This window comes from Phacochoerus africanus, chromosome 8 (assembly GCF_016906955.1).
Source record: "Phacochoerus africanus isolate WHEZ1 chromosome 8, ROS_Pafr_v1, whole genome shotgun sequence".
Lineage (NCBI taxonomy): Eukaryota > Metazoa > Chordata > Mammalia > Artiodactyla > Suidae > Phacochoerus > Phacochoerus africanus.
The window spans coordinates 29,687,446-29,713,816 of record NC_062551.1 but is presented as its reverse complement, the minus strand read 5'-3'; the positions used below and the strand labels follow the sequence as shown (position 1 = coordinate 29,713,816).

Below are 26,371 nucleotides of genomic sequence, written 5' to 3'. Positions count from 1 at the left end.
GCTTAGAAACCTTTCTCAGTAATTCCAGCAAAATTTTAGGTAAACTCTATTGAACAGACATGTACACATGCCCATCCCTGAAATAATCCTTGTGGTCAGGGAGGTGGTTTACCCAGGCCACATATAAAATGCCTGGATTCATGGGGTGAAGGTGGTTAAAAGGGGGACCCCTAAAGGAAAATTAGAGTGTTGTTTTGTGGGGGAACAAGGAGGGGATCCGGTGGAGGACACTCAGGCACAAACAAGTGTCCTTCCTAGAGCTCCCCTCCCCCACCCCACATCTACACCCAGTGCTCATGCCCAGGGGAGCCAGTGTCCTGCTTTTCCCGGGAGATTTCTCACCCCTCCTTCTGCCTTTGTCTTCACAGAAATTTTTAACTCTTGATTTGCATGGAGACCCCAGAGAGGTAAGGACTTTTGGTTTCTTAATTACACGTTTTAAGCCTTGATACCTTAATCTTCAGCTAATAAAAAGGAAAGAAGGAAGGAATTCTTCGTAGAATCATGGTACCTCCCTGTATTTAATTGTTGGGGTCAGAGAGGGACAGTGGCTTGTCTGGGTCGCACAGCCAGGAGACCAGACACAGGACCAGAACCAGTCCTCTGACTCCCAGTCAAGCACTCTCGGTTAGGAATCCTGTGTCCCTGTGTCCCCCACCCCCTCATCTTGTTTACATCGCCAAACATGCCCCATTGGGAGAAGGCTGGACTAGAAACTCCCGCTGTGGGGGGAGGGGGAGGTGGGGATAACTGGATGAAGGGCTCTGTCCCAAGGAGCCCGGATCTTCTCCTGGGAGGGTGCAGGGTGACTGGGTGTGCAAGCTGCACTGTTTGCAGGGTCCCAAGGAAAGGAGCCACGAGTCTCAGGGCTGAGGACACCACCCTCTTCCCAGCCTTGTGGGAAGCTCCAGCAGCAGCCTCCCCAGGGCCGGGCAAACACTGCCCTTGTCAGCTGGTGTTTTATGGTAACTCCATATTACACAAAACTAACTGTCCATACAAAACACATATTACATAAAGTATCTTCAAAGAGAAAAATAACAACAGCAGGTGGGAAGATGAGTTCATATGCCCTCAGGAACCTGCCTCTGGGTCCCCGCTGGAGCTGTGGCTTTTGTATTCTCCAAATCCCAGAGTCACAGTAACGTTGCAGAAGTGACAAGTAAGTACCACAAATAATGAGAACTGACTGTAGATGGAGAGATACACATATACTTCTAATCTTACACTCGTCATACTGTCTATTTTTATACCAACCGGAGTGGAGATCTGCCCCCATCACCTGACCCCTGCTGGCCCCTGGTCAGAGCTCTGCCCTCTGGGGTCCACAGACTTGGCCCTTTGTTACAGGACCCCGACTGTGTGGCCACGGATCATGGGCACACAGGTCTGTGATGCTGGCTGTGAGCTCAGACAGGTGGAGAGGGGGCCGTGGGTGAGACCTCAAGAGGGGACACACAGACACCACACTGCCCTCTTCCCCAGAGCCATCCCTTCCTGCCCACTGTGGTGGATGGAGTGCTGCTGCCCAAGATGCCTGAAGAGATTCTGGCTGAAAAGGATTTCAACACTGTCCCCTACATCGTGGGAATCAACAAGCAAGAGTTTGGCTGGCTTCTGCCAACGGTGAGAAAGTGCAGGCTTCTTACACTCGACAGAGCCCCCACCTGTCGCATGACCTCTCCCGGCTCTGCTCACAGGACCCTCCTTCTACTGACCCCTCTCTGGGACCAGGGCAGCTGTGCCCTTCACGCAAGCTGACATTTCCATGGACACCTTCTCCACAGTGGCCCAGCTGTCACCTGGGTGGAGTGGCCCTGGCGACCCTTGTCCCCAAACACTGCCTGATTGTCTTCCCATCCAGGAACCCTGAAATGTCAGTGCCGGGAAGGCTGGTAGAGATAATCAGGGGGCAGATGAGTCCCCGAGGCCTGGAAAGGGGAAGGGGCTCGGGAGTTAAGGAGACCGAGGCCCGGGACTCTCAGCCCCTCCCCCTGGGCTTGGTGCTTTCCTAGTTTCTCCATAAAACCTTACACAGCCTCCCAGTCATCTCACTGAGGTGTGGATATCTCAAAGGAATGGGACGCTTAACAATGACACCGTCTTCTTTGCATGCTTTGATCTCTAGAAAGAAAGCCCATTTGATTTCTTGATTTTGCCAAACTCATCAAAGATCCATGCCAGTCAAGATAACAAAGGGACCTTCAGCCTGCATTGGTTTGGTCCCCTAGTCACTTTGGTTCTTCCTGCCAGTTCCTGATGATTCACCATTGCTCACCCTTTGTTTTAACAGATGACGGGCTTCCCCCTCTCTGAAGGCAAGCTGGACCAGAAGACGGCCACGTCACTCCTGTGGAAGTCCTACTCCATGGCTGTAAGAGTCTAGGAATCTGGGAACTGCTGAGCCCCAAAGAGGGGCAGGAGATTTCCCCACACTGCAGAGTAACATGGAAGAGTGTGGACTGGGATCAGAAGGCTGCGCCCGCTTCTTTTCTTTCCCCATCACTCCTCCTGTGTAGACAGAGGGGGGCAGTTTGCACAGGTCTCATGAGGTTCACCATTAACATGAGGAGGGTCACTCACCATGGGTGGTAAATCAAACTCCAGAAATGCCAAAACTAAAGCCACTAAATCAACAAATAGGTTTAGTAAGAGTTTATTGTACATATAAAAATAGTTCGTGGAGTTCCCATTGTGGCACAGTGGTTAATGAATCCAAGAACCATGAGGTTGTGGGTTTGATCCCTGCCATTGCTCAGTGGGTTAAGGATCCAGCGTTGCCGTGAGCTGTGGTGTAGGTTGCAGACACGGCTCGGATCCTGCGTTGCTGTGGCTCCGGCATAGGCTGGCGGCTACTGCTCTGATTCGACCCCTAGCCTGGGAACCTCCATATTCCCTGGTAGAGGCCCAAGAAATGGCAAAAAGACCTAAAAAAAAAAAATAGTTTGTGACCCAAGAGCTTCCAACTTCAAAGACTGATATGAAGCTCGAGGGCATGAAGTTACAGAAAGGCTTAAAAAGTTAAAAGGAGGACATTAAACTTTTCAGTAATTATTGATTATTGTAGATGTTTTCAGAATGCATGCGATTGGTTAAGAGCGATTCTCTCATACCATTTTAAGACATTGACTTTATTTTGTGATTCTTAAGTGCATTAACAAAAAAACAGCCTAAGTTATTTTGCTCATGTCTATGAAATAAGCTAGATTTAGTTTAGTTAGCATGGCTGATATGGTTTTGTCTACACAGATCATTCTTCAGTCTGGTCTCCGTGTTGTGTTTCATTTTAACAGTGCTCACTTTCCCTCTCGATTTATTTCAGAACATCCCTGAGGAACTGACTCCAGTGGCCACTGACAAGTATTTGGGGGGGACAGACGACCCCGTCAAAAAGAAAGACCTGTTCCTAGACTTGATGGGGGATGTGATGTTTGGTGTCCCATCTGTGACGGTGGCCCGTCAACACAGAGGTGAGTCCCAGACACTGGACAGGAGAGGGACACGGCCTTGCCAGCTTCCCTGACTGTCCTGCCCAGCCCTCAGCATAAACACCTAGGTGGAAACTGCTGAGGTCATGCATCTGAGGCTGGCCGAATATGCCCTGGGTAGGGGGGGGAAGGCACTCACCTATTTTGGTTTCCATCAGAAAAAGACTCCCAGAAGAGGATCCAAAGGCAAGGGGTTTATTTGAGAGGTGATCCTAGAAGACACCATTAGAAGAGTAGATTAGTGATGTAAAGGAGAGGAAGCCAACCCACACTGCACTGTCAAGCTGGCATCACTGCTGACACCTGGGGCTGGGGGGCTCTGGGAACCAGCAGAAGACAGGTCTCAGGGCTATCCCGAGGGAGAGGTGGGAGAGCTGGGCTAGTTCTCCTCCTCCTTGGACAAGTCACTGGTTGAAGGCAGTCCCCAAGGTGTTGCTAAGTGTCTGGTGCTTCGACTGCTGCACACGTGGGCAGAGCGGTCTCTGGTGGCCAAAGGCCTCAGACAAAGAGCTACAGATGCTGGAGGCAAGTCAGGCTGGCCTGCTCTGAAGAGGGGCTGTGGTCAGGCACCAACAGCATCTGCCCCAGGCTCCTCACCTGAATTACTGTGATCTGCGGGGCCACCGGGAAGATACTGGAAGTTTTGTCTTGGAAGGTGTCCGAGGTCAGGGCTAGCTGCAAACTAGTTTGCTAATCAACGGACCTGGGGTGGAGTGTGGCCAAGGATAGGATCCGAAGTACTGTCTGGGGCCAAGAAGGCTGAATTGAGTGAGCGGGGATTGTGTGGCGCACATGGTCTGGAGAACGCTGGTGTCTGCAGCCGGCCTCCTTCCATCCCAGTGTGAGCTGGGTCTCCCAGCACCTTCCAACCTCACCCAGGGCTGTGGGGGTGGGAGGTCAGGGGCGGATGAGTCACCTGGAGAGGAGGTGTCCCTTTGGGGGGCCTTGCTGAGGTCCTCACAGGACCCTTCCTTTTCTAGGAGCCCTCCTTCACCTGGTCTGCAAGCCAGGAAACGGATCTCTGCTCCAGAACTCTCTCTCTAAACATACCGAAAGAGTTTGTTTTTAAATGATTTTTATAGTTTCCATTATAATTGATTTACAGTGTTCTGTCACAGTCATATATATATATATATTTTCTTTTTCTCACATTACCCTCCATTGTGTTCCATTGCAAATGATTGGATATAGTTCCCTGTGCTCCTCAGCAGGCTCTCATTGCTTATCCACTCCAAATGCAACAGTTTGCATCTATTAACCCCAGACTCCCAGTCCCTCCCCCTTCCCCTTGGCAACGACAAGTCTGTTCTCCACGTCCATGAGTTTCTTTTCTGTGGAAAATTTCATTTGTGCTGTATATTAGATTCCAGATATAAGTGTTATCATATGGTATTTGTCTTTCTCTTTCTGACTTACTTCACTAAGCATGAGTCTCTAGCTCCATCCAACGAAAGAGTCTTAAAATTCAGATTCTTATAAGCATAATTGAAACCTATCTACAGCTGACCTAGTATGTGCCCAAGCGTTCAGCACAGTCACGTACAGGTGCTGGTTACCACGTCCTGCTCCCAAGCTCCTCAGGAAGCTCTTCTGCCAGGGGCTGCCTGGGGTCAAATCTGTTCTTTCATAAACTTGGTCTTGCTTCTTCCTACATGTCTGATTTGTGGTTTCCTCTTCTGGACTGTCTGCGGTTCTCACCATCCTGCGATTGTGTTTTATTTATCTGCTATCTTATGACTTTAAATTCAAAGTCCTTTAACCAGGACTAAGAGTTTTTTTTATCAACTTTATTGGTTGTATTTATCTCTCACTGGTTAGTTTTTTTCTGAATATAAAATTAATATTTACAGTCATAGAAAGTTTTGAAAATATGGACCACATGAAGATAAAACTAGATATTACTCATAATTCCTCCATTTAGGAGTGTATGCTCTAGGAGTTCCCGTCATGGCACAGCAGAGACAAATCTGACTAGGAACCATGAGGTTGCATGTTCAATCCCTGGCCTCCTTTAGTGGGTTAAGGATCTGGCGTTGCCTTGAGCTGTGGCGTAGGTGCAGATGCGGCTCAGATCTGGCATTGCTGTGGCTGTGGCACAGGCCAGCATCTACAGCTCCGATTTGACCCCAAGCCTGGGAATCTCCATATGCTGCGAGTGAGGCCCTAAAAAGACAAAAGACAAAATAAAGAAATAAATAAATGGAAGTATATGGTCTAAATTTGTGATATATTTTCTTGTAATAGACTTTCCAGGTCTTAAATGTAATTTAAATATTAATTTCATGTTATGTTTTTCTTCAGAGAACACTATACAATAGGCATTCCCTCAATATCAATAAAATCACTGATAACATCTATTATTTCATGGGAATGATAGATTAAAATTTACTCTGGGATTCCCGCCCTCTTGAATATTTAAGGTAGCTGCTCAAATTTTGATGCTACAGAGAACATTCTGCTCAGCCTTATGTGCATAAATCTTTAACCACATCTCTAATTTCCTTAGGATTGGTTTTCAGAAGTGAAATTACTAGGCTGGACTATAGCAGCATTTTAAAATACTTCAAACATATTGTGAAATATTGCTTTCCAATGTTATAAGAATGTGAATTTCTTTTTCTTTTTTTTTGTATTTTATCTTTTTAGGGCCACGCCTCCAGCATACAGAGGTTCCCAGGCTAGGGGTCTAATTAGAACTACAGCTGCCAGCCTACGCCAGAGCCACAGCAACACCCAATCCAAGCTGCATCTGCGACCTACACCACAGCTCACGGCAATGCCGGATCCTTAACCCACTGAGCGGAGCCAGGGTTCGAACCCAAAACCTCATGGTTCCTAGTTGGATTCGTTAACCACTGAGCCACGACATGAATTCCCAAGAATGTGAATTTCTTAATTCTCTCACATGGGATACAAATAAAAATAATGCTGTCAATTACGCAATCCTTTTTCACCAGAAAAGGAGAGTAACATACTGTTTTAATTTGCATATTTTTGATTACTAGCTTACCCCTTCCCTTTGCTTTTCTCTTGTTGTTCCTATTTATTATTGAAATCTCTGCCCTACATTCCTTTGAGGAATTGCGTTGTGATTGTAGGATTTATAAATCTCAGTGATTTAAGGTAAAAAAAATTAAAAAAGAGGAGGACCAAATAAGTTCCTTTAGTCATAAAAGGTCTTTCCTCTAAGTTTGGGTTCTGAGTTCCTTTCTAACTTCTGAGCGGCATAGGCAAAGTTCAAACCCTCCTACCCCCGCCTTTCAGAGAGTTCAACTTGATCTTGAAGTAGATGTTGAACAAGTGAATTACCTACAATCACAGGAGTGCTTCACCCCAACAACACCTCTTGCTAAACCCAGGTGCAATAATGGGGAGTGGGAAGGCAGTTAAATAAATTACTCTACCTCCTCCTGTCCGGGTGGTGTATATTGTTAAACTTTAGTGGTTGCATGTTTAATGATATGAAGGAATCATAGTCATATGAATTATTCTAATTTTAAATACATGAGGGATAGTCCTAAAATATTTACAGAGGTTTCTCTGGGTGGCAGGATTATAAGCGATCTTTTTTATTCATTTTCTGTTTTCCGGCATTTTCCAAACTTGATAGGATGCCCAAGGCGGGGGGGGGGGGGGGGGGGGCGGGGGGGACGGTGTAACAATTTCCCCCACCGGTCTGACTTGGGGCCTGCCCTGCCCCTGTCAGTCCACTCGCCGTGGGCATCGTGATCCATGCACAGTTGCGGAGCTCCCCAGGCGGGTTGGCCCACAAGGTAGGCCCGCAGGAGCAGGATGGGCACCTGTGCTGCAGCATCAGCAGTGACATCCTCTGGGGGCTTGGACATGGGGTGGTGAGAGCCAGGGCAGGGGAGAGGGGGAGAGAGGACCGTCCCCCTTCTCGGCCCCTCTCCCATGTGTCACGGCCTTAACACTCCCTGGGCCAAGCGGAAGGAAAGACAGGACAGATGACAGAGAAAAAGGCAATGCTGAATTACGGTTTCCTGAGACACAAGAGACAGAGTGGCCCTTTCTGCACAGGTTTGTCTTTAAGTGTTGCACTTTCAGACCAGCAGCTTGCATTTAATCGAATTTGTTCCCCTTGTTAGAATAGGAGTGAACAACCAAGGAAACGCTCCAACACGGGGCAGAACAGAAGGTATCTTTGGGTGGCAGATATTCTCCGAGGGACTAAACACTAGCCTGACATCAGTGCAATACAGTGAAGGGTGTGTGTATGTAGAAGTCCCTGTGTGTGAATCCATCGGAAGGAGCTTAAGTAAATTGACCCGGAGTCGCTATGATGACGGTTGTTTCGAACAGATCTACCCAAGGTTTCCACATGCATTCATCCATTCAATCCTCACTCACTTATTTTTTTCGCCAAATAAATACCTGGCTCAAATCCGGTGCAGCCTCCCAACCTACATGCCCTTAAGCAAGGCACAGAACTTTCCCAAAACTCTGCTTCTCTATTGGGCTGGTGGCCAGGGACTTGCTGCAGGGACACGCAGGGACACACAGGGTCCAGCTCACAGCTGCTATGCACAATGGGCAGCTGCTCTTAATACTGCTGTGGTTCACTCAGGACCAGGAACTCCCCCAATTTCCTGGCTGCTCACGGCCCCTGGGAGACCCTGACACCAGCCAGGTGTGTGTCTGCTGACACGCACTGTGCGTGAATCCATGTCTTTCAGATGCAGGAGCCCCCACCTACATGTATGAGTTTCAGTATCGCCCAAGCTTCTCATCGGACAAGAAACCCAAGACGGTGATCGGGGACCACGGGGATGAGCTCTTCTCCGTCTTTGGTTTTCCACTGTTAAAAGGTGATGGCCCTTTGGTGACCACAACCTTGGAGTTAGGAGATCTCGGTTCAAGTCTTGGTCTCGTGGCCTTGGGCACGTTCCTCCTTCTTTCCTCCTTCTTAGTTTCCTGAATCCATCTTAAAGGCGTTGAACAACAAAGGCCCCCAACCTTTCTCTTGGTCTCATGTGCGTGATGGAGAATGTGTATCCTTGTGCCCTCCCTCATTCATGGTCCCTCCAAGAATCCAGCCTCAATAAGATAGCTGGAGGGTCACCTGCAGGGGGCGCTCAAGGGCTAGAAAGGCAGGACTCACTGCCCACTCACAAGAGCAAATCGGAATGTGAGTGAGAATAAGGTTAGAACTGCAGTTAACCTGGAATCAGGGCTAATGCGGGCCTGTGTATCCAATCATCCATCTAAAAATCACATCTTTTAAAATTAATAAATATTTAGCACTGTAATATTTTAAAGAATTCCCTTAACAAATGTTTTCAATGCCTTGACTCAGTAGTTACAGACAACTTGTGTGTGACACACCACTGGGATGTTCATGACACCCAGTGGCTCTGGGCATGTCCTGGTTGGGTGACTCTTTGGAGACCTTGCAGCTTGATTATTATTATTTTTTTTTGTCTTTTTTGTCTTTTTGCCATTCCTAGGGCCGCTCTCACGGCATGTGGAGGTTCCCAGGCTAGGGGTCTAATCGGAGCTGTAGCTGCCGGCCTGCACCAGAGCCACAGCAACGTGGGATCAGAGCTTCGTCTGCAACCTACACCACAGCTCATGGCAACACCGGGTCCCCAACCCACTAAGCAAGAGCAGGGATCAAACCCGCAACCTCATGGTTCCTAGTTGGATTCGTTAACCACTGCACCACAACGGGAACTCCTTGATTATTTTCCAGATTCTGTGAAAATGTGTATGGATGAAGGAGCTTGAAAAAAGACTGAGGAGAGCATCTTGTTAGGTGGGGCTACGATAATGAAAATCCTGGGGTGTGGCCCTGTGACCTGAGGGGGAGGGGCCGCCCCAGTGGGCACAAAAGACCAAGGCAGCCAGCTGCTGGACTGAGCCCTGCCTTGGTCGGGTAACTTGTCGAGCTGAAAGTGCATGTGAAGATCTCTTATCAGGCAGGTTTTGACTCAGTAGGTCTTGGGTAAGGGCCTCAGTGTTCTGAACGTCTAACTCGCTCTCAAGTGCTGTGGACGGCCCGCGAACCACACTTTGAGTAGCGAGGGCTTCGTCTCCTCCCCACAGGCGATGCCCAGAAGAGGAGGTCAGTCTCAGCAAGACGGTGATTGAAATTCTGGGCCACTTTGCTCGCAGTGGGTGAGCCGGGGGCAAAAATGGGGCAGAGTTGGGAAGGGGCCGGGAAGAGCACGGATCGCGCGGAGGAACGTTCACCGTGTGATGGTCAAACTTCGGGCCCTGTGACCTCTGACACGAGAGCTCCCTCAAAGGACAGGCTGCCCAGGAGATTGGGAGCTTCTGTCTCTGCGGGCTTAGAGACTCTTGGCAGAGGTTGAAGCCACGGGGTCCCTGACCACCTCAGAGGGTTGCTTGATGACACAGTCGCTTTGGGCAATTTCTGTTGATTCTGGCTCTCAGGAACCCCAATGGGGAGGGGCTGCCCCACTGGCCGATGTACGACCAGGAAGAAGGGTAACTTCAGATCGGCGTCAACACCCAGGCAGCCAAAGAGGCTGAAAGGTGAAGAAGTGGCCTTCTGGAACGATCTCCTGTCCAAGGAGGCAGCAAAGAAGCCACCCAAGATAAAGCATGCTGAGCTGTGAAGGGAGGCTCGGCCGACCTTGAGGGCTGTGGGACCGCAGGCAGGAGTAGTCTACAGAAGGCGTTGATGGGCCAGGAGGTATCTTCTTGTGGAGGCTGGGGAATTTAGCGGGTGGGAGTGGCGGAGATCATGGAGGGGGAATTTCTGTAGCTGCGGCCTCAATTTTAGAAATAAATGTTCTTTTGGAGACCAAGTCGGTGTCTTAGACTTGGCTTGGAATTAAGGTCATTCTCTCTAGGGAGAGGGAAGGATGAAGACTGAGGGCACCATTGACAGCAAGGCGACTCTGGACAGGCAGAGTCCAGCAGGCTGTCCCCTGGGAGCTGCCAAGCGGGCTCTTGTGTCTGCTCCATGTCCCTGGACCTCAACAAGTCCAACAAGAGGGTGTGGGTGGTCAGAGTGCAGTGTCCCTCTCCTCCCGTGCAGCTTCCTGGAGAGACGGAGGTGGCACCGACTGAGGATGTCCCTGGAGCGGGAAAGAAGGGGCCTCGCCCCGGCGACACTGTGCTCTGTGCTGTGGCCCTTACTGACCCTTCCACAGGCCCTACGCATTATCCTTCAACCTACGCATTATCCTTCCAGGCCCCTTCTCCGAGGCCTTGTACTCCAACAGCTCATCTGCACCCTTTCTGCAGCCTAGTCTACATCAGGTCCAGGCACTTGGACCCACCTTGGAGTGAGTCCCTAAGTGTCACTAGCAACTGCCTCTTTCAGAATCCGTGGGGTGACTGGCGGCTTCTCCTGGGATTACTGAAAGCTCTGCGCGTGTTACTCCCACCCTTTCTGCAAGAAAAACCTGGATTATCCCCACTACCATGGCTTTTTCCCAATCATTCAAAGAAGGTGCAAGGCCAACACTTTCCCTGAAATCTCAGGGAAGACAGGCCCTTGGGAGGAGAGCGGGGGTGTGAACACTGGCTTCAGGCAGGAGATGGAATCACCCTGTGTGTGAGTAGGATTTCTTTGAAAATCGGAATCTCTGTGAGCAAGGCACACAGGGCCTGCCTAAGGTGGAGGCTGGACCAGGACCAGAGAAACCACCCCTGGATTCCAACACCGAGGACTGAGCATCAGAAACCCCCGCACTGGGGGAGGGAGAACGTGTGGACAGAGACCCTCCCTGAGGCACAGGTGCACAGGGCGGGCCTAAAGCTGAGAGTGCAACAGGGATTCTGAGCAAAGCTTTCAGCAAGCCCTAGTCCCCACCGCTCAAGGTAATACCGAAGGATCTGAAGCAAGGGGTGAAGCCATGATAACCACAGCAGCAACAAAATTCAAGCTTTGCCTATCCCTCACACAATTAACTAAAACCCCCCAACACATACACACACAGACACAGACACAGACACATACTATCAGTCTAAGCAGGATGAAAGGCAGACCCATTTCCTGTCTCACTTGCCATTTACATCAGCTTCTACTCTCGTACACATGATGCTGAGGGCGACCCTGTAGCCCTCGTCCAAAATCACAAACATACAAACATGCAGGAAACCAAAAAAAAAAAAAAAAAACCCTACGAAGAGACAACACAATCAACTGAACCAGTGTCAAAAATAGCCCAGGTGTTAGAACTCACAGACGAGGAATCTAAACAGCTATGGGGAAACCTTTCGTGAACCCTTGGTTTAATTTCTGCACAAAGAGAGAGAAAAACTATAAGAAAGATGCAAATGGAAATGTTTGAAATAACAACAAATATATTATCAGGGATGCAAAATAACTTCAAAGGGTCTAATCTCCAAAATATGCAAACAATACATACAACTCAACCACAAAATAACAAACAACCCAGTCGGAAAGTGGGCAGAAGACATAAACGGACACTCTCCAAAGAAGACATAGGATAGCCAATAGGCATATGAGAAGATGCTCAATACCACTGATTATTAGAGAGAAATGCAAATCAAAACTATTTTGAGGTCCCACCTCACCTGGTCAGTATGGCTATCGCTCTTACGCCTATAAATAGCAAAGCTGGAGATGGTGTGGAGAAAGGGGACCCTCCTACACTGTTTGTGGGAATGTAATCTGGTACAACCACTATGGAAAACGGTATGAAGGTTCCTCGGAAAACTAAATACAGAACCACACTAAGGATCCTGCAGTCCCACTCCGGGTACGTATCCGGAGAAAACTTGCACTCAAAAGACAGAAGCGCCCCTATGTTCACAGCAGCACTCTTCACGATAGCCAAACAATCCATAGAACGGATTGGGAAGGGAGTTCTCCGTCGTGGGCTCAGTGGTTAACGAATCCGACTAGGAACCACGAGGTTGCGGGTCCGAGCCCGTGCCTCGCGCAGTGGGTTTAAGGATCCGGCGTTGCCACGAGCTGTGGTGTAGGTGGCAGACGCGGCTCGGCTCCCGCGTTTGCTGCGAGCTCTGGTGTAGGCCGGCGGCTGCTGCTTCCGATTCGACCCCTAGCCTGGGAACCTCATATGCCGCAGAAGCGGCCCTAGAAATGGCAGAAAGACAAAAAGACAAACAAACAAACAAACAAACAAACAAAAAGAACGGATTAGAAGATCTGGTACATACATACAGTGGAATACTCCTCAGCCATAAAAAGGTAGGAATCATGCTTTTTGCAGCAAACATCGATGCAACTAGAGATTATCATCCCAATGAAGTAAGTCAGAAAGAGGTCAAATACCACATGGTATTACTTACATGGGGAATCTAAAATATGGCACAAATGAACCTATCTACAAAACCCGAAACATAATCACAGACACAGAGGACAGACGATGGTTGCCAAAGCGGATGGACTGGAGTTGGGGTTAGTCGACGCGAAACTATTACATTTATCCATTTAGAATGGATAAGCAACGAGGGTCCTACTGCAGAGCACAGGGAACTATATCCAATCTCTTGGGATAGAACATGGAAGACAGTGTGAGAAAAAGAATGCATATATGTACACACACACACACACACACACACAACACATGACTGGGTCACTGTGCTGTAGGGCAGAGATGGACACACACTGTAAACCAACTATAAGCTAAAAAAAGAATAAATGCGTAGTAGCCTTTCAGAAAATACCAAGTGATGACAACAACATGGAGCTGCTGGAAATCTCTTTACTCTGCTGGTAGGAGGGAAACATTTGTGCAACTGCTTTGGGAGCCTTTTGGAGTGTTTACTGAAGTGATGTATGGCACACGTGATCCGTGAAAGCCAATCTTAGTAAATATCCACGAGAAGTGACGCATGTGATCAGCAAAGTCTAGAACATTCATGGCCACACTACTCATAATACCCTGAAACTGAAGCCACCCAAATGCCCAACACCACAAGAACGAACGCATTACGGCCAGGAGGGTGCAGCAAGATGAACAAACCACAGGCACACACGGCAGGGATGAGCATCGTTAACACGACGCTGAGAGAAAAAAAGCCAAGTGCAAGAGGACACGACGCTGTCGATTATGAAGTACAACAGCCAGAAAACTCAAATATGCTGCAGAAGTTCAGAGAGTACTTACCATAGTGGGTGGGTGGGCAGGACAGGGTTGGGACTGAGCTCGGCTAGTTTCTTGCATGCTGATCACCTTCTGCGTCCTGATCTGGATACGGAGTACACAGGTGGGGTCAGTTAGTGAATGTGCATCCACTACACACACACACACACACCACTCACTGCATATATATGATGTATACTTCCTTTTGCACTATATTCACTTAACTCAAAAATTGGAGTATTTGAAAATTCATCAAGACACTTCACATGTACTTTATACATGTATATATACGTTTACTCATTTGGATGTCATATTCACTTTAAAAACTCAAAAGTTTCTACCAGGTCTTACGCACTTATTACCTATTAGAGAAGACAGAGTTTTACAGGAGAATATTACTGAGGAGTATAATAAATTACAGAAATAGAATAGAAAGTAAATAGTCAAACGCAAAGTTATTTAATCAGGACTCTACTGCATGCGCTAAGAAATCCTACTTAAATTACCTAAAGCAGCGATTGAATACATGGGCTCCTGTACATGAAAAGTCCAGGAGGCAAATATGCCTCAAGTGTAATTACATAAAGGTTCCCAGATAGACAGATAATAGGTAGGTATACAGGTAGACAGACAGATTAGATAGATAGAAGACAGACGGGACAGGCAGGCAAGGCAGACAGACAGACAGACAGACAGATAGATGCATATATAGATAGTAGGTGATAGATAACAGATGAATGGATGGATTGAAGGGTGGGTGGGTGAATAATTCACCTTTTACCAATCATCCCCCTGTTAGACAGGTGAGAGAGAGAGAGAGTGTTCTACAGGTCAAGGTATAAAAAGCTGTTCCCTAAGCCTCCAAGTTGTTGCTCCAGCAACCCTGACGGTACCAGCCATGCTGCCCGGCGGCAGGGCCCCTCCCACCCCATCCTTAACATTCATGGCCCGGCTTTGCTGCCTTTATCCTGCTCTCCTACCCTTAGCTCCAGTTGGAACTCTAACCCACCCGGGGAGCACCGTAATTACTCTGCCCCAGAATTCCCTTGTATTTGGACACAGTCAAGTGACAAGGCAGGTTTTTCTCTCTCCGCTTACGAATCCCTAGCAGAGCACAAGGGCCACGACGGGCTGGGTCTGGCTCAGCTGTGGGGAGGGAGGTGCATCTTGTCCACCTGTCACCTGGGGCAGCGCCAGGCAGGCCAGCTTCCCAGGGGCAGAGCCTGAGCCCCCCCTGCCCCACCTTGTCCCAGCTCTGCCAGGAGGGGAAGCCTGTGACTTGCAGCCGAGGCCAGAGGCTGAGAGGGAAGGAGAACTGGACTTCCGGGGTCAGGCAGAAAGGTCCAGAGTCCCAGGGGCCACTGAGGGAGCAGAAGGAACAGGGACCCACAGGGGAAGGAACTACTCTCTGTCCCGCTGAGGTGGGCTCCTAGGGACCTGATGGGAAAGTGGGAAAAACAGGAAAGAAAAAACCTGCTGGCCCCAAATTCTGTTCTGCCGGTGAGTTTAGTCATTTCAGTCAGATTTTTGGAGTAATGGATTGTATGGTTCCCTTTCCAAATGATACAGGGAAAGGGACAATGATTACTGGTGTTGGTTTGTAATTCAACACTTTTGATTGCTTTTCTTTTCTTTCTAAGTTCTGCAGTGTCACATCGCTAACACCTCTGAGGACTCAGAGGGAGGCACTGTCCCCTCTTTTACAATGCTGCCTTCTGCTGGATGCTAGGAAACTCACAGGCAACTACTGATTTGGTGTAGTGTTTTGTTTGGGTTTATTTAGTGATTCAAGCTCAAGTCTGCAGAACACTGTAAACCAGCTATAATGGAAAAAATAAAAATCATTAAAAAAACCTTTGAGCCCGTGTGTGTGTGTGTGTTTTCAGATTTTCTGAAAAAAAGGAAATTGCTTGTGTACAATAGAAAATAATGGTTTTTTTTACAATGATGGAAAAGAGGGATGATTGTGAAGTATAGGTACATGTGCTGACGACTATGAAGTGATGACTCTGTAGAGAAGTAAATTTGCAGGACATGAGGAGAACAGTTTAAAAGGGGCCTGGTGTTTGGCCAAACCCATTTTTCCTGCAAAACTAGACTCTGGAAGTAACTTTAAAATGTAAAAGTGGTGTTCCCATTGTGGCGCTGCAAGTTTAGAACCGGATTAGTATCCATGAGGATGCAGTTCGGTCCCTGGCCTCGCTCAGTAGGTTAAGGATCCAGCCTTGCCATGAACCACGGCATAGCTCACAGAGGTGGCTCGGATCCCGTGTTGCTCTAGCTGTGGTGTAGGCCAGCAGCTTCAGCTCTGATTCCACCCCTAGCCCTGGAAATTCTGTATTCCGCAGCTGTGGCCATAAAAAGGAAAAAAAAAAAAAAAAAGGAAAAGTCCTGATTCCCAATAGTGCTCATCAAATTATGCCTGTACGTGTCCAGAAGCAGGCTCTTGGCTAAAGAGATGGGGATGTATTCACATCAGGCAGATGAAAGTAGATTTTTTTTTTTTTTAATGGACTCACCCAAGGCATAGGGAAGTTCCCGGGCCAGGGATCGAACACACCTGTGCTTCCTCAGCAACCTGAGCTGGTGCAGTAGGAGTCTTAACCCAGTGTGACACTATGGGAACTCCCAGAGTTGATTTTTGAAAAATAATCTCTAGCTACTGGGGAAATACCTATGCCTCACTGTTACCACTAAGCAATTTTAATAGTTGTGTCCATGATGTGTCTAATAAGTGAAAATACAGACTTTCAGGTCCCATTAAGCTGATTCTGCTTGGGCATTGGAATGTTGGAAAAGGCCTCCAAGTGAGTCTTCTACCTACACGTGTTTTAGAAAAGCCCTGATTTAAATGAAAGAAGCAAGCTTCTATATGACAGTTCTGTCTCAACGTTAACAGGTTAAAGTAGCTGCTTTTGTGTGGACAGGAACAAGGAGGGAAGAGGGCCCTGTATCTGGATGACTCGGAAGATAAAGGAAGAAAGAGGAGCGAGGAGCGCCCTGGACGAGGACCTCACCAGGGGGAGGGTGCCCGTCCAGAACTCCAGCTCTAGCTCTTTCTGTCTCTGTCCCGCGCTCAAGTTCAAATTCAGCTGCACGCATTCCTCGGTCTGACCATAGGCGGGCCACAGAGGCAGGCCTTCCCCGTTAGGATCCCTGGAAGGGAGAGCAGAAACAGGGGTGAGGTTTTCATCCTCCAACACCTGGTTATGGGGGAAGCTGGCGTGTTCCTTTCCTGGTCTGAGCAAAGTCAGCCCCGGTATCTCACCATCTTCCTGCTCAGCCATTTCAGTGTTGATGGACGCAACAGTCAGGGGCCATTTCAGGCTCTCTGTCCACGCCCCAGGGCGGAATATACGTGCTGACCCTGCTGGACACGTTTGCGGAGGGGACGGCCATCCTATTTGCTGTGCTCATGGAAGCCATCGGAGTCTCCTGGTTTTATGGTACGTGCTGGGCCCTGAGTGTTGAGTGGAAAAGCCTCAGCTCCTCTTGGTTCTTCCGGAACCTTTTCCTCCGGAGATGCAAAGGGGCTTCCCATTTCCAGGGGCAGCCTCTGGCTGATCCCAGAGTGGAGCTAGTGGCTTCTCAGACACAGCTCTTCCACCCTGGCTCATCTTTGCGTGAGCTCCCTTCAACAGGAGGCTGCAAAGGCCCCAGAGGCATCAGTGTCAGCCTTAGAGAGGAACTCAGAGGAAACTGCTGCTCCCCAGGCCACATAACTCATCCCAGAGTAGGGGGGACAATTCAGGAAAACGAATATCAGCCCCCATTTAAACCCGAATCCAAGTAAACAATGAATCACTGCTTTAGTCTAAGCAGGTCCCAAGTACTGCACGGATGTTACTTAAGCCAAGTTTTTTTCCCTGTTCTATCTGAAATTCAAATGCAACTGGGTATCTGTGGTTTCTCTGGTAAATTTATCCTGGAGCTGAATGGAGAGAACATGGTACAGAGAGTGACAGGTGCGGCGATTGCTCCTTTTCCCTCACGTGTCACAGCACAGTTTAGTTCTGTTCCCAGTCCTTTCTACTAACCAGAAAGTGATTGCGATTTGAGTCTGGGCTCTTCTACCAGATTGAAGTTGGGGAAAGAACCATATACACAGTCGTCATTGTTTGAAGAAACAGGGAAGAAGGAAAGAGCCAGACTTTGGAATCAGGCCACCGTGGCTGCTGGTGGGGGAGCGCTCCCCAAAGTGGGCCAGGGTTCAGGGAGGCCCTGACCTCAGCTCTGACACAGAGGAAGAGGAGACAGAAGTGTGGTGACCAGAGACTCCTGGAAGTGCTTGCAACTAATTGGCGTCTGATGTGCTGCCTGTCGGCTACTGGCTCTGCAGGCCTCAGGCTGGAGGGGCTGAGCTGGGCCGGCCTAACGTGAAGGTAAGGGATTGGACTGCAGGAAATCAAGGAAGACCATCTTTGTCCCCGGAGAAGGCCCAGCAAGGCCCGTGGCCTGGACACACCCAGGAGCCCTAGATCCACTGTTTCTAGTGCAGAGAATGGCCTTATACGGGGGGCAGCATCCAGACTTCCTGCAGCTTCAGGGCCCGGTGAAGAGTCAGAAGAGGAGAGGCCTGGAGCAGGCCCCGCCCCTGGTCACAGTGAGCCCAGGGCAGACTTGAAGACCACGGTCCGCATCTGCCTCCTGCCCCCCCAGGCCCGTTCCCAGGTTCCTGCTACATTTCTGCTCTTGCCCCAGAGCCCCCAAACTCCCCTGGGAGTTGCTACTGAAACCTGACCCCCGTCTTCGGTCACTTGACAGTAACAATTCCCCTATCAATGGACAGGAAAGAGAGAGCAGGGCCGGTTTTTGAGACGAGGAAGGATGCTGCAACTCTGACCTTTGAGGTGAGCTGCAGAGTCAGACAGGGCGTGTCAGAGCCAACATTAGTGCTATCAGCTAAGCACGTAAATGTATAGAGTTTCCCAGCAGAGATTTGGAATTGGAAGGGAGCATGGCTCAGGAGCACCTGGCTTTGTTCAAAGAAGGAATGAGGCCATTGCAGTCTCATAAGCCAGGGATTCCCAGGAGGACTGAGGCCTTTGGATCATCGGCACCTTGGACGAGGCCAACGCCCTGCGCTGATGTTCAATCAGCAAACACACTAGCTAATCCTATGCCTGCTACTACTTCTAGGGCATTGCCGATTGCACCTCAGTGGATCTTCCTAGTGAGTCCATGAGGTAGTATTACATCCCGCTTACAAGTGGGGGAAACTGAGACACAAGGAGATGAAAGAACTTACTAGTTGGTAAGATGGAATGGACCTTGGCAGTCTGGCTCCGCTCTGTGTTTTAACCGCTCTGATGTGCTACGTCCTTTGGTCCCCAGCGCTCCAGTCCTAACGTGGTCCAGCTGGTAAGGGCATGGGTCCTCATCTAGCTCGGACACCGTCTTCAATACAAACGCGTAATACATATGTAGATAAACTTATTTATCTACATATGTACATATACAACTTGTACAAATATATATAACTGACATGTGATTTTCTTATGTACACATACACACACTTAACTATAGAATTTATAGTTTATAAATATAAAGTGCTTACAATGTGCTGGGAAGGAACTGACTTGCACTAGATCACCAAGTTGGAGAGCTCATCTTGAACAGACCTCTCCTGAACCTCAGTTAAAATGCCTTTGCTGGCTTTTTCCAAACACACCCCAACCCCATGCTCTCTGGTTCTTTGTGTAGGTTCCATCTGGGCTCTCTACTGAAAGGCAAGAAGATTAACCACAGATGTTTTAGGAGGACAGGCGACTGCCAATCCCTGAATCCGTGTAACCTTGCGTCTTGGAGAGTCTGGGGTAGGAGTAAGAATTTGTAACTGGGTACATCGCTGCCCTGCACAGAATCAGGAAGAGGATGCGAAGGATACTGGGAGGACACTGGTCCTTATCTCCCTTCCCGGGGATGCCCAGTCTGGACTCCATCATCTGTTGGCAGTGGCAGGAGCCCTTGTGGAAAGCACCAGGGTCTGAGCGGCCACAGAGAAAGGACTTCTCTGTAATGGAGGGTGAGCTGCATTATTCTCTTGGGCGCAGGTTATACATAGGGAGCCCGGACGCAGGTCTTGCAGGTGAGGACAGACTGACCTGCGGTGGGCATTTATGGAGGCACCTCTAGCTGGCTGAGCAGGCGGGTATGTTTTTACCCAGCAGACACATACAGACACTCTAGGCTCCTGCTCCCCTTGTCTGGCCTGGCAGGGCACCTTGGCAATGCAGGAAGCTGATCAAACGGGAACGTGTGCACCGTGGCCACCAGGTGGCGCCGGCGTGCACTCCTGCTGCCAAGCAGAGGCTGAGGGAAGACAGGAGGACCAGGGGTCTTTTCTCTGGACCTGACTCAGAGCCTCTTTGAACCCTCGACCCCTCCCTGAGCGGGGCAGCGAAAAGTCGGTCTTGTGTGGAGGAAAAGGCCCATCTGGTTTTGTGTTGCATTATCTGGGATGGATGTATTCACTCAGGCATGCCTTCATTCATTCACCAGCCCCATTGTTCTTCTAGCAAGGAGCAATAGCCCTGGCCTCAGGAACTCCCAGTCTGATGGAGGAGACAGATGGTGTGGGTTGATAAGGAAGTGTACTGAGCACCTACTGCATGCTTCTTTAAAGGCCTCTAGTGGTTCCCATCGCCTTCAAGGTAAATCCAAAGTCCCCCTCCTCATCCACCCCCATCTCTGCTCCAATCATCCTGTACTACCTGCAGGCATGCCCCCCACCCCACCCCCCAGTGTGAGACCTTTGCTGTCACACAGGACTGTACTCAGAAGCCTCCAGGCTCCATGGTGGCTTTAGTATCTGCTGTTGCCATCTTGAGCTTCTTAATGATTTTGAAAATAAAGGGGTATTTTTATTTTGGAGGGCAGATTATTTAGCGGTCCTGTCTGTCACTTACTAGCTGCGTTTTCTAGGGCCTCGTGGTGACTTTTATGGGGCTGATACAGCCGGCCCTCCCTATCCACAGGCCCTGCATCTGGGGAATCAACAAACCGTGACTCAAAAATGTTGAAAGAAATTCCGGAAAATTTCAGAAAACAAAACTTGGATTTGCCCCACCAGGAACTCTTTACATAGCATTACCTTGTGCTAGGGGTGATAAGTAATCTAGGGGCGATTTAAAGTAAACAGGAGGGGAGGTCCCTGGTGGCTCAGCAGGACCCAGGGTTGTCACTGCTGTGATCTGGTCGCTACTGTGGTATGGCTTCGATCCCTGGCCCAGCAACTTGTGCAAGCTGTGGGGACAGTCGAAAAATTAAAAGGTAAACAAAACAGACAAACCTCTGGCTAGACCCACCAAGAAGAGGGGAGGAAAAAACCAAATAAACCAAAGAAGAAAAGAAAAAGAGAACTCACAACGGATACTACACAAATACAAAAAAACCCATGAGAGAATACTATCAACAAGTATATGCCAACAAATTCGACAACCTAGGAGAAATGGACATCTTTCTAGAGACCCACAGCCTGCCAAAACTGAATCAAGAAGAAGTAGATCAACTGAACAGACCGATCACTAGAGATGAAATTGAATATGTCATTAAAAACACTCCCTACAAATAAAGGTCCAGGACCAGATGGCTTCACAGGAGAATTCTACCAAACATACAAAGAGGAACTCATACCCATCCTCCTTTAACTTTTTCAAAAGGTTGAAGAAGAAGGAACACTCCTCCCAAAGACATTCTATGACGCCACCATCACCCTAGTTCCAAAACCAGACAGAGATACCACCAAAAAAGAAAACTATCGACCAAGATCTTCGATGAATTTGGACGCAAGAATTCTCAGCAAAATTTTAGCCAACCGAATTCAACAACATACCAAAAAGACCGTACACCACGACCAGGTGGGATTCATCCCAGGCTCAGAAGGATGGTTCAACATACGTAAATCAATCAACGTCATACACCACATTAACAAAAGGAAAGGCAAAAACCACAGGATCATCTCAATAGATGCAGAAAAAGCATTTGACAAAGTCCAACATCCCTTCATGATAAAACCTCTTACCAAAGTGGGTATGGGGGAACATCCCTTAACAGAATCAAAGCCATTTATGACAAACCCACAGCAAATGTAACACTCAATGGAGAAAAGCTGAAAGCCTTCCCACTAAAATCTGGAACAAGACGAGGATGCCCACTCTCACCACTGCTATTCCACATAGTACTGGAAGTCCTAGCCACAGCAGTCAGACAAACAAAAGAAATAAAAGGCATCCAAAGAGGAAGAGAAGCGGTAAAACTGTCACTGTATGCAGATGACATGATACTCTACATAGAAAACCCTAAGGACGCAACCCAAAAACCTGCTTGAACCGATCAACACATTCAGCAAAGTAGCAGGATATAAGATTAACATTCAGAAATCAGTCGCATTTCTGTATACGAACAATGAGCTATTAGAAAAGGAATACGGAAATACAATACCTTTTAAAATGGCACCCCCACAAATCAAATACCTGGGAATACACCTGACCAAGGAGGGAAAGGGCTTACATGCCGAGAACTATGAAACATTAATCGAGGAAATTAAAGAAGATGTAAAGAAATGGGAAGACATTCCATGCTCCTGGGTTGCAAAAATTAGTATTGTAAAAATGGCCACCCCACCCAAGGCAATCTGCAGATTCAATGCAATCCCTACCAAATTACCCATGACATTTTCCACGGAACTAGAACAAACAATCCAAAACTTTACATGGAACCACAAAAGACCCAGAAGTGCCAAAGAAATTCTGAAGAACGAAAACCAAGGAGGAGGCATCTCTCTCCCAGACTTCAGGCGACATTACAAAGCCACAGTAATCAAGCCAGTGTGGAACTGAACAGACAGACCAATGGAACAGAATAGAGAACCCAGAAATAAACCCAGACACCTACGGCCAATAATCTTTGGCAAAAGAGGCAAGAATATAGAATGGGAAAAAGACAGTCTTTTCAGCAAGTATCGCTGGGAAACTTGGACAGCTGGACGAACGCAAATCAGCGAAACCAGAACACACCCTCACACCATGCACCAAAACAAACTCAAAATGGCTGCAAGACTGAAGCAGAAGCCAAGACACCATCACACTCCTGGAAGAGAACATAGGCAGAACATTCTCTGACATCAGCCCCACAAATGTTTTCTCAGGTCAGTCTCCCAAAGCAACAGAAATAAAAGCCAAAATAAACCCATGGGACCTAATCGAACTGACAAGCTTTTGCACAGCAAAGGAAACCAAAGAGAAAACAAAAAGACAACTTACAGAATGGGAGAAAACAGTTTCAAGCGATGCAACGGACAAGGGCTTAATCCCTAGGATGTACAAGCAACTTATACAACTCAACAGCAAAAAAGCCAACAACCCAATTGAAAGAGGGGCAAAGGACCCGAAGAGACATTTCTCCAAGGAAGATATACGGATGGCCAACAAGCACTTGAAACAATGCTCAACATCACTGATTTTTAGAGCAATGCAAATCAAAACCACCATGAGATACCACCTCACACCCGTCGGAATGGCCATCGTTACTAAGTCCACAAATAACAAATGCTGGAGGGGGTGTGGAGGAAGGGGAACCCTCCTGCACTGTTGGTGGGAATGTAAGCTGTACAACCACCATGGAGAACAGTATGGAGGTATCTTAGGAAACTATACACAGAACCACCATATGACCCCGCAATCCCACTCTTGGGCATATATCCGGACAGAACTCTACTTGAAAAAGACACATGCATCTGCATGTTCATGCAGCACTACTCGCAATAGCCAAGACATGGAATCAACCCAAATGTCCACTGATAGATGACTGGATCAGGAAGATGTGGTTTACATACACCATGGAATACTACTCGGCCACAAAAAAGAACAAAATAATGCCATTTGCCACAACGTGGATGGAACTAGAGACTCTCATCCTGAGTGAGGTAAGTCAGAACGAGAAAGACAAATACCACAGGATATCACCTATATCTGGAATCTAATATACGGCACAAAGGAACCTTTCCACAGAAAAGAAATCATGGGCTTGGAGAATAGACTTGTGGTTGCTAAGGGGGAAGGGGAGGGGCGGGGAGGGACTGGGAGCTTGGGGTAAATAGATGCAGAATGTTGCCTTCAGGATGGACCAGCAATGGGATCCTGCTGTGTCGCACTGGGAACTCTGACTAGTCCCTTATGATGGAACACGTAATGTGAGAAAAAAGAATGCATACGTGTGTGTGTTACTGGGTCGCCATGCTGTACAGTAGAAAAAAATACATATATAAAGAAATGATTAAAAATGTTCAAAGAAAAGAAAATGAAGTATACAGGAGGATGTGTGTACGTTATATGCAAATTCTATGCCATTTTATATAAGGGACATGAGCACTCACGGGTTGCGGTATCTGCAGGGGCCCTGGAGTCAATCCCCACAGACACCCAGAGGTGACTAGTATCCCACGTCCCATGAAGTGTAAGGACCTTACAACAGCGTATTTTCAATAGCTCTCTACCCATCTTTTTTGCCATGTGCTACTTCTGCCATGGGTTTTACTTCTGCTCCCAACACACACTTTATTGACACTCCTTGCTTTAGACAGTTGACTGAAAAGAAGAAAAACAAATTTTACATTTATGTCAAGATTTCTGTAGCTCTTACTTCTGGTATGTGCACCTGTGTTTCTCACAAGGTTCTGTCTTGTATCATATCCCTTCCGTGTAAAGAACTTTACCATCTCCGATAACACAGGTGTGGTACCAACAACTTCTCTGTTTTTCTGTCTGCCAACGCTGTTCTTTATTTTTTTAATGCCTCAAAAGCTTTTGAATAAAGTACTGAAAAGGGAACTAACAGAGCACTCAACACAGTATGAGTTAATGATAGGACATCTGGCAAAAGCCTGGGGTAACGAAACATTTGCTTCCTAACCCGTCAGGTAGCCAACAACACAGAAGTGATTATGAAAACATTGCTGCCATGTGGCAGGGTTACTGGTCTCCACCGGAATCTGGGTGAAGGCGTGCATTCCTTTCTCCAAACTGGGCCCTTACTTACAACGTGAAAACATCGCTTTTCCAGACCCTTTCTAAAAAGGTGCATATGCTTTCGTTCAGAAATGTCATCGCTTGGAGCTTATCCAAAGCTATTCACGAGTGTGTGTAAAGATGTAGCTACAGGATGTTCATCACAGTGCTAAGTATATTATTAAAAACATCAAAACACTTAATAATCCCTGATGAGGAGTGGGGTAAATGACAATCTACACTGTAATTCAGGGATTACATGTCAGGCTGTGATATTTCATCCCTTAGGATGAAGGTCATGAGACACATGTACATTTGCGAAGCTGGCATCCAAAGTATCTGTACAGGCTGATGTGATATTGAGATTTATACTATGCGGTATATATCTGCACCGGGAAGAGGAACGGGGAGTGGAAGGTCATCCTGGAAAGAGACAGGGTCAGGTCCGGGAGGGTCTGCAAGCCAAGGAGTCAGGCTTGACTGAGGCTGGAAGTGAGCACGGCGAACTGTTCTGGAGCAAGAGAGAGACACAACCCGCCCGAGGAGGCTCCTGCTGGAGGCTCTGAGCAGGGTCCCCCAGAGGGAGAGAGGCTGCGGGCAGAGGCGGCGGGATCCCCTCCCGTGGAGCACACAGGTCTTTCTCCCTGAGCGCAAGCGCGTCCCCCTGCAGCTTCCACCCCAGGCCTGTCCCGCCTGCTCTGGGACCCTCCCCACCCCCCAGGCGGCCTGAGGACCGTGTTCATGCCCTGCCCTCGACGCTTCTCTTGGCCGTCCTCAGTAGCCTCGGTTGGGTTAAGCAGCCTAACGGGAGACCAGCTCTAGCCTCTCAGCCTCCCAGCTGCTCCCCTGTGCATACAGACAGAAGGTCAACGTCTCCCTCAAAAGATCTGGTCTCACAGAAGAATATGCGATGACGAGCTGCAAGAGAGATGAAGTGGACAGAAGCCCAGCTGGCCAGGGTGAAGAAGTGGGGTGCTGGGCTGAGAGGCAAAGGCCAGATGGTGACAGCAGCAGTTGCCACTTATGCTCTGTGTAATGTTCATATATTGAGCGTTTATGATGTGCCACGTGCTTGTTCCAGTTCCTTGGACGAATCTCTACAAAAGCCTTGCTAGGTAGGTGTCAGTATGCCCATTTGATAGATGAGGAAGCTGAGCAAATGGAGGCAGCCAGTATAAAAACCTTCTGAAGGTGGAAATGATATGGCCCTGCCAGGATGTAACCGGGTAAGGGAGAATCCACTCCTCCTTGGGAGGAGTTCTTAGCCTGCTCTTACCCTCGGTTCCTGGCCTCAGCACCAGGAAGAAGATAAAACCCAGATGGAGCCTGGGCTGTCAGGGCTTGGCCGTCAGAGCAATGGCTCTGGACTCAGGGGCTGGAGGTAGAATCCAGAGTGGGATTTACCAGGTGACCTTGGGCAAAAACATTTCCCTCTCGACTCACTTTCCCCATCGAGAAAGTGGCACGGATGCATTCTGAGTTTCCTGCTGCATCCTGTATTGACCACGTCTTTTCTATCCTGTGTTCTGGTGCTCTGACACCCAGGGCCTTGCTGACTCTGGAGGGACTGCCCCTCCCAGCGTGAGACAATCCTAGAGATGCCTTCCCAGCGGGCCAGAGCCTGTACCCCATCCGGCTTCTTTGGGGCTCTCACACACCTGCCCACTGTCATCCTGCCCTTATCACTCCAGGGCCAAGTACCTGAAAACCGTGGGTGGTTTCTAAGCCCCAGAGCTTGTTAAAATTGGCTAGTTGGTGCAGCCCCCAATCAACCAAGATAAAGTTTCTTGTCCCCAGTTCCTCCCTCCTC

The 26,371-nt window shown here is 48.4% G+C and overlaps 1 protein-coding gene and 1 long non-coding RNA gene across 5 annotated transcripts in view; one reads left to right on the top strand and one right to left on the bottom strand.

Annotated features, from left to right (window-relative positions):
• CES1 (carboxylesterase 1) overlaps window positions 1-26,371 on the top strand; it is a 132,502-nt gene that overhangs the window by 21,302 nt on the left and 84,829 nt on the right. For 2 of the 4 annotated variants that reach the window (XM_047789684.1, XM_047789682.1), the window contains exons 8-12: window positions 369-407; window positions 1,486-1,626; window positions 2,294-2,374; window positions 3,323-3,470; window positions 8,183-8,314. The exons of 1 other annotated variant lie outside the window; for it this stretch is intronic. In XM_047789684.1, coding sequence (XP_047645640.1) covers window positions 369-407; window positions 1,486-1,626; window positions 2,294-2,374; window positions 3,323-3,470; window positions 8,183-8,314 — 541 coding nt within the window. Of the gene's footprint in view, window positions 1-368; window positions 408-1,485; window positions 1,627-2,293; window positions 2,375-3,322; window positions 3,471-4,468; window positions 4,588-8,182; window positions 8,315-26,371 lie in introns of those variants that run through there. One more of the 4 variants, XM_047789686.1, reaches the window with a different exon arrangement.
• On the bottom strand, window positions 3,615-18,981 carry LOC125132446 (uncharacterized). The gene is made up of 4 exons (XR_007136248.1): window positions 18,804-18,981; window positions 16,573-16,711; window positions 13,580-13,660; window positions 3,615-3,700 (listed from the first exon to the last, which is right to left on the bottom strand). It is a non-coding gene; the product is annotated as an uncharacterized LOC125132446 (long non-coding RNA).